This window comes from Fragaria vesca, unplaced genomic scaffold (genome assembly GCF_000184155.1).
Source record: "Fragaria vesca subsp. vesca unplaced genomic scaffold, FraVesHawaii_1.0 scf0511315, whole genome shotgun sequence".
Classification (NCBI taxonomy): Eukaryota; Viridiplantae; Streptophyta; class Magnoliopsida; order Rosales; family Rosaceae; genus Fragaria; species Fragaria vesca.
In genome coordinates, this window is record NW_004441778.1 from 1 (window position 1) to 9035 (window position 9035).

At 37.8% G+C, this 9035-nt stretch overlaps 1 protein-coding gene across 1 annotated transcript; it reads right to left on the bottom strand.

The window, feature by feature from the left end:
* Positions 1–397: 397 nt before the first annotated feature.
* On the bottom strand, positions 398–5057 carry LOC101300199 (disease resistance protein At4g27190-like). The gene is made up of 4 exons (XM_004309305.1): positions 4372–5057; positions 1478–4288; positions 987–1076; positions 398–652 (listed from the first exon to the last, which is right to left on the bottom strand). The coding sequence occupies exons 1-3, from the start codon at positions 4848–4850 to the stop codon at positions 1061–1063; spliced, it is 3306 nt and encodes a 1101-aa protein (XP_004309353.1). The 5' UTR covers positions 4851–5057; the 3' UTR covers positions 398–652; positions 987–1060.
* Between the last annotated feature and the right edge of the window lie 3978 nt (positions 5058–9035).

Below are 9035 nucleotides of genomic sequence, written 5' to 3' on the forward strand. Positions count from 1 at the left end.
CAATTCAGAATCCCAAACTAAAGCTTAAGCTAATATCAAACGGGGAACCAAGCCATATCTTTACAAACAGAATCTTAGAGACCAAGTTAAAGATCTTTTTTGATTTGTACTTGCATGATTAATATACATAGGTATTAGATCAGAAGTGCAACAACGGTGAAACCATATAGCTAGGATTGTACACTAAACCAGGAAAAAAAAAACATAGATTAGACTCGTTAGAGCATGAACCAAGTTCCATATTTGAGCATGTTGGAATGATATATTCTGCACTCTCAGCAATTCCTTTGTCCCCTTATCTGGCCATATTTTGAGCAAAACTTATATGAATAATGCAGGTGTATTAATAAGGAAGCACAAGAACCAAACCATGTAAGGTAATACATAGAATTTTATCAGTACCGGTACTACTGTTGGGAAAGACATAAGAAACACCTTCAAGGATAGTATTCTTGAATTTTTTTAACAATTTTTTTTTTTTTACTAAATACTAGTAGCAAGAATCAAATTACAGCATGGTCGAGTATATCAACTGATCTCTACACTCTCCAAGGTTCCAAGAATGGCTGTTACAATCTCTTTGGCTGTTTTGGAAGTCACAATCCAGCAAAACTTCTCAATTGGATTTGCAGCCTCAGCTAGTTGACCAACCCTGAACATAATGAAAAACCAGTGAAAGAGTGAATTACTTTGAGAAAATTCTTTCTTCTAAGTATCTAGCAAAACACTACTTCTTGCAGTTACAATTATCATATGAATTGATTATCCTAAATGTCGATTGAAAAATAAGATATAGGAGTGAAAAAGAAAATTGAAGTTAAAATTTGGTTGTTGCACTAAATCACTAATACACAGAAGATTGGGAAAGCAAATGAATTATGAGAACTCCATTATTTTAGAAAAAGGTAACATTTTTAGTTTCTATGGCGTCACAAGAAATCTACATTCAATGAAAAGAAAATAATTCAGTTGATCACACAGCATACCTGGACAAAGAAATAGAGTTGAACTTGGTTACTTCTTGCAATGGAAGTCAGAAGCTGAGCTAGAGACTTCACGATCAGAAACCAGATGTTCTGTTGCATCAAAATAGGAAAAAAGAAAATAAGAATTACTATTAAAATTATAGATTTAAACAGAAAAGTAACATTCTAGGAGTGTCCATAATGTTGTTTGTAACTTGCATTACTAGAGTAAAGAAAATGAAACAATCATCAACTTTAAGTATTCTGCATAATTTTAACTTTTTCGTTGTTGTTCACATTATGACTGATAACAAAGAAAAATAAGAATGAAAATAAAAATGCTATTTTAATTGTGCTTCGTGTTTTGTCCTGTGGTGGGAGCTCATTTGTATTAAAAGACTGGGAATAATAAAAATTGAATCACAGATAGTAATTGATCAAATCAGTTTTTGCCCAATTGCTGCCCTACAAAATACAGAAGAAAAGAACAAACCAAGTAAATACGTCAATACCTGCAATGTAGAGTTTGGTATAGTTGTGGATCATTGAGTTGGACTGGGTCAGAAGTGGAGGCTGAAAATGAAAATTGGTTTCTGCTTTTGAAGGCTTCGAAAAGATCGGAAGAGGTTGAAAATAAAAGCTTGGGGCAATACACCACCATCAAGTGTTCCAATGAAGGACACTCAATATCAACAGCAGCAATTGCACCATACAAAATAGGAAGATGCCTCAAAACCAAGTTCTTCAGTTTTGGTAGAACCGTCTTCTCCTTGTTCACTGCTTCCATTACTCTTTCCAACAAAGGGCAATCCTCTACAAGAATGTCTTCCAATTGAACAAGACACTGAGCTACATCAGATGCGAACAGACTTTGCAGCAGATCACAACTGTAAATGGTCAAAATCTTAAGACTCTGGAACATTGCACGTGGGGCAGGACCACTACAAATGCTCTTCACTGAATTTGGACCCAACAAATGCATCTCTCTCAGTTTTGACTGTTCTGGCTCGAACCCTTCGCATCTGAACACATATTCTAATTTGGGCGTATAGTTTAAATCTAGTTTCTCCAGATTTGGTAGTCTCTGTACAAATTCTGATACACTCTTCAAACTCTCACCTAAAAACACATTAAACACCTTGAGATTTGAGAGAGACCGAGGTGGTAGCTCACCAACACACAACTCCTCCAGGTGGATCAGTTCTATCAGATGCAACTCTTCCAAATTCTCAAACACTGGTCCTGTTTCAACTCGTCTTGTTGTGTTCATCAACTCTTTCAACTCGTCATGTTGCCTAGCAACTGTGAGATGCTTGAGTTTATGTAACCTCCCGTGGTCATATTCCATAACAATGTCACTCATCCCTCCGCAGCAGTAATACTCTAGCTTCTCTGTTTTCTCTGTCACCGCTTTGATAAACCAATCAGGCAAGGTACTAATGGTTGCTCCACTAAGAAACAAGAATCTTGAATTACGATCTTCTTCTCTGAATATAGAGCTGGTGCATCTGCCGTAGATAATTATACAAAAGTAATCCCAATCTGGTGCGACCTCAACATTTTTAGGGATGAAACTTTCATCGGATAAGCCAAGCTGCAATTTATTCAAATTTGATAAACCAGCTAACTCATCAAACCTAATAATATTGGTTCTTTCTCTTGGTCCCTCAGCTACATACCACCCATCCTCAAATCCACAGTACACCATATACAATTCTTCTAATTTATGCAACTTTGGTATCACTTTAGAGGGAATTGTAACCATACCACCCGCTGCCCAAGTGCGATTGACATCCAAAATCCTTAGATTGGTCAACTGTTCTATTTCTCTAGACAATTGCCCCTTGGGACAGTCTCTCATACTAAGAATTTCAAGCTTCTTAAGTTTCCCCACTATGGAAATGTCAATTAATTTGCGGCAATGATCTAAATACAAAGCTTGGAGGTTTGTGAGGAGACTAAATGATTGGGGTAATACGGAAATACCAGTGTTGCTAAGATCCAAGACCCTTAACTCTTTCAGATTCTGGATCAACTTTTCTGGGATCTCACTTAGTTCAGCATTCCCGTTTAGTAATAAAATCTGGAGATTTGGACATATCAACGCTTCGGGTGGCTTGCGAATTTCGTTCCTCATTAGTGAAATAGCAGTGCAGCCTTGATGTAATCCGCGTGGTGGCCAAGCCTTTAAACCACAGCCAGCTTTCACAAAAAACCGATGCCCATCTTCAGATTGTGCAATATTCAGGGCTGTATCTCGGATGACATCATGCATCTTTACACATCCTTTTTTCTCGCTATCCAAAAGCAAGCCAGAATTTTTCAAGTACTTGACCACTGTAACTACTATTCCTCTGGCTTCTTCCATTGTATCGGCATCTCGAAACAATCTTTTTCCGATCGTGTACCGGAACAAGTCTTCTATTTCGATGTCATCGTCTTCTGGGAACAGGCAACAAAGCAAGAAGCATGACTTGGAATCCCCATCTTTCAAGTAATTATAGCTTAATCTTATACATTGGAATGCGTTTTCCTCATCTTCCTCATGGCTGGGATTGACATATTTCGATTGCTCTAGTCGTTTAGCTGCCTTCTCCCATTCCTCCTGGTCCTCACCTCTGAGTGCCCTTCCAACAACTTTCAATGCAATCGGTAGACCCTTACACTCTCCAGCTACCCTCCATGCCACTTCCTTAAACGAGGTGGACTCAAAAGAAATTGTTCCTACATTTCTCACAAACAAGGCCCAAGAATCTTCTTTTGATAGAATGTTGAGGGCGATTTTTTCATGGCACTCCATGGCATTACAGACACTCAATCTCCTTGTGGTGAGTAGGACTTTGGAATTGCATGTTTGAAGCTCTTTGTAGTCAGGGATCCCAATCTTTGACAACTTTATTTTATCCCATACATCGTCCAAGATTATAAGGAGCTTTTCTTTTCCCATTAGCTCCTTATGCAACCTATCAGCTCTTCCAGCTTGTGTCTCCTCCACGAATTTAAAGCCCAACGAATCTGCCAATGTACCTTGAACTATTTTCAAGTCAAGGTTTTGGGATACGACAGCAATAATCCAATGGTTAAAAGTACCATTTTTACTGGCTTGTGCAGCTACATGTCTCACCATGCTTGTCTTCCCAACGCCGCCCATGCCGTGGACACCAATGACAGTAATCTTGTCATCTGTTAGCGCCTCCATAACCTTGCGCATGGCTTCTTTTGTTGCTTCATATGCTTGGAAATTTCCTGTGGATTCAATTGGATCAAGTGATACTTTACTGCGGAGAGATTCCACAATCTTGTCCACAAGTTCACTGTGACTCCTACAAGGAAGAATTAAAGAGTTGTAAGGATTAAAAGTTGAGTGTTAGATATACAGAATTGAAATTGAAGGCACAATGCTTACTTGAAATCATTTGTATTCCACCCTGAGATATTGGCCACTTTGCTTAAGGCAGCCCTCCATTGATTCATCTTCTCTGATTCATGTCGCTGAGAGGTTTCGTGCTTAGACAAAGCATCTCTGAAACTTCCCGTCTGATGTCGAACATTAGTAGGATCAACATGATAAAAAAGTGGCAAAATTCTGTTGTCTTCCATGGATAGACAAATCTCTCGAAGTTCCTCCAAACACCAAGCAGAAGAAGCGTAATTTTGCGAGAGAATTACGATTGCTAACCTTGACTCTTTAATTGCCTCTATGAGGGTGGGTGAAATAACATCCCCTACTTCAAGTCCTTGCTCATCCATGAACGTTTTGATTCCTCTACTACTAAGTCGATTGCAGATCTCGTTTGCAATCCCTTTGCGAGTGTCAGTACCCCTGAAACTCAAAAACACATCATACTTCCAGCTGCGAGTTGACGATGATGAAGAGGAGGCCATTGAAAACCTGCAACTGATTTCCAGACAGAAGCAATGAAGGGAGGAGACGAAGAAGACTGAATGTGAGACTGTGACTGGAAACAATAAGAGATCCAATAATGTCTCCTATTGCAGGTCATTGCCTCATTGGAACCCACCAAAGGCAAAAGCTTGTGGAAATTATTTAACCCAAAAGAAAGTTGTTAACAACCATGAAGTCATTTTAAATGAGTTAGTTGTCTGAATAAGGTGATCCTAATCTTTGGTTTCACATGGTGAAAATGTCATGATACAGAAATGTTTAAGTATTTAAAACCTATTGCTTGAGAAAACACCAACCCAGATGTTATAATATCTCAACTTGCTGCCGGCCAATAAGATAATCATATGTAATTAACTACAAAACTGGAAGTTGATCCGAAACTTGCTTAATACTTTAAAATGTGTGAAAATGATATCAAACAGTTCTCTAATTAATCTCACCCCGTGGTTAGTAGGTAGCCACTAGCCAGACAACGTTTACAAGTCGTTCCAATTTGTGTTATTGTAATGTTTGATACTTCGTTCTAGTTGAACACGATGGCCTCAAAAATATCTTTCATTGTTTATGAGCGCCTAATTATTCTTATGGCATCTTGACCTTGGGTCTTGCAGGACTCTGCTTTCTTTTTTACCAAAACCATTCTAACATTTCTACGTTCTACCCATCAAGCTAGTCATAACTCATAACACTACTGATATCACATCCTTGTAACAAGAGCAATTTAATTCAAGACCAATTCAACTAATCACTTCACTCATACTAGCTTGGATTCTCCAATCTTTGTTGAGATCCTTGTCATTGCCCATTGAACTTGAATGTAAAATAATTATGTAATATGCTTCTTTTTTTTGAAAATATGTATGTAATTTGCTTTTGAAATCACAAGAGCTGGGGAAATCATTGGTGCTAAATTGCTAATGGGTCCTATGGCATCTTGACCTAAGAAGTATGAACATTGAGCTTAGTTTTGGAGGACTCTACTTTTTGAAACCAGTAAAAACCAATTCTATTTCTAGAGCATTTAGCACTTACTGGAAACTGGTAAGAATACAAACCCAGCGGCAAGAATACCTTGAGACATTTCCCAGAGCATGCCAACTGATCACTTCACTCTCAGTTAGGATGCCTATAGCAACTTTTTGTCCATCACATACGAGTTCCCAGCTAGATAACCAGCCTTGATGTGTATGTAGCTGAAACAGGCCTCCGTAACCATCTGGTCCAAATGAAATTAAAACAGAAAAAGTCACTGAATTTATTGTAACCAGCATGAGTAAAATAACTACATTGGGGGAGAATTTTTGTTTTTACAGCATAACAAATCATCTAGTCTATCAATCAAGTGACTTTGCACATTGATACCTGAACTGAACCCACATGATCATCCACCCAAAATATAAAAGATAACTTGATAACAATCAGTTTTCTTTTCTCATTAGCAAGGAGAATTGTCTAGTTTCTTTGATCCATTTGATCAGTGGGTGAGGCTTACCTAAACTAGGTAATATCTCATATGGAGGTTTATATTTCCACATGCCAGCTATTTCACGTAGTCAGTTGATGTCAATAGATTGTTTCAGTATATATAATTTCCATGGATTTTCTCATTCTAGCCTATTGGAGCTAAAAAAATTTACAGTATGGAAGAGAGGGGAAGAAAGTTGGATGCAGAAAAAGTTAAGTGGAGGCTATGAAATTTGCTGAAGTTTCAGAACTTTTGTCAATTTATGAAACTTCTTACTTTCCCACCTACACATACCAATCAATATTAAGCATCAGAACATATGCCTACCAAATTAGATTGTTAAATGTGAACTAAACTGACTGAATCAACCAACCAACAATTTCCCACGCATTTTGACCAAAACAAAAAAGTGACCTTAGTTTTGGACTACAGGTTAAACCTGTACAACCATCCAACCAGAAAAAATTTCCTTTGTTAACGTTTCATCTGAAACTAGTTCATATGTATAACATAGAACAACTGGCAGAGTACCACGATGACTGCAGTTAATGATGTTTAGAATTATATGTTTAAAATTATACACACACATCCATTGGCAAAAATATCGAAGAACCAAATGTCCAAAACTCCACAAGTTAACAACTTTAGCAAATACTAAACCAGCAAAACAATATGATACAGACTGTTTTGGCTTCAGGATTGCTAAAGAGGATCGATGACAAGTTCTAGCAAGTTCATGCCCTACAAAGTTTTGGCTTTCAAATCTTGTCGAGGGCTCTGAATTTCTATACAACATCATATATGTGTATATCATATAATCAATCAGTCATCATCTTGATGATGATGATAATGAAAAAATGAAAAACATGGATCCCAAAGATGTAGGATCCGTCAAAATAACCAAAACTTGGAACCAACCTAGTAGTCTTGTCAAATTTATGTTACAAACCAAAAGCACATGTAATATTATCACCCATGAAATGCACATAACTGCAGAATCCAGGTAATGCAGTAAATGACACTAGTAGTAGATATGGAATTACCATGTTTGTTAATCAGGTTCCAATCCTCAAGCTGTAGGAAAGGCAATGTGGGCATTAATGGGAGTCTATCCATAAGAAGAAGCAGAGAACACAGTTTCAAGAGGCCCTGCCAATGAACATTGTAATCACATTTAGCAAGTATTTTTGAGAACCAAATGTCCCAAAAGAAAAGCTAAAGCTCTTATAATGAGAGAATGAGATGTCTTCCAAACTGTAGGTCAACATGCCATGAAACTAGAATGGAAAAAAGAAAAAACAATAATCATGAACCAATATCCAATTTTGATGAGCATGTTGGAATCGTATATATTGCAGTCCTCAGCTCTTTCTCCTATGTGATTTGGAGTTTCAAACTTTCACAGTGAAACACAAATACATCCTTGGATTTGTTATAACTTCTAACACGATTCTCCAAAAAATAGCCAGAAGCCAACAATAATACAAAGTATGCATCAATCGATTTTCTTTGTAATCAACTAGAAATTTCAAGCTAATAGAAAACCACCCAGAACAGAATTTGCAATGGAAGGAGTATGAACACTAATCCTCTCCAAACCATCAACCGATTGAATTTAAGTTAAGAATCCCCAATCATGTGAGTTAAATCAAACCATCTCTGATTGCACATTGAGCTTGGTTTTTCTGTTTGTTTCGAAAATCAGAGTAACACCAAACAACCCAGCATTGAGATGTACATGAAACTAGTATCAACCAATCAATTGTAGTCGGATAGAAAATCCAACACAAACTAAGAAACCAGTAATTGATCTCCAATCAAACTAACTCAAATCAAATACAGAGCCCATAAACTGATCAAATACACACACATGCAGAAACACAGTAAATAAGGAACAAGAATGGTAAACAAAGTGACGTCAGTTGTACCTTAACAAGAACGCAGGCAACTCAATCCTGATTTTCCTCCGAGAACGGAGACGATGATAGTTTTGAGCTGACAGGCGTGTAATCTCCAAGCGCGGAAACCGGAGCGTCAAGAGCTAGCGGCCACTTCTATAGTTCCACATTTCGGCAGTGGGATGATGAAGACTCTGGGCCCGACCCATGTAGTTGTTTGGGCCTGGCTTCTCATATATGTTTGATCCACAAAAGCCCAAATAACCAGCTTTCGTACCCAATATCACACAAATAAACACACCCCCCTCTGATATGATTTGCTTGATGAACAAAGAGAATTTGAAGCTCTGAAAATTTTGGATTTTACTAACTCATCTCTTACACCTAAGACTGAATTTATTTGACAAGAATATTTTCTGACCTATAAGCATAAATATGTCCTAACTTTGAGCTGAATGAGTAACTTACAATATATACAGTTACGACAGTTCTGGAGCTCTTGTGCCTCCGTATCCTGCAGCTTGTGACAGTTATCAGCTGCAGGTGCTGGACCATTTTGAAGCAAGAGGTGAGGCACTGATATTATCACACAATATGCAGGGTGATTCGGAGAGGTAAAAATGATACTAGTATAGTAGTACGTAGTTTACAAATCCATACAGCAATCTCAGTAGCAGAGAGATTTCCCACTTTTGTTACTGGTTCACCTTCTCTATGCCATGTCTTGCCTTGCTCTTATGCAACTTAAGCGCCACTACATAACTATTCTTCTGATATCGTACATCACAGGGATCCACACG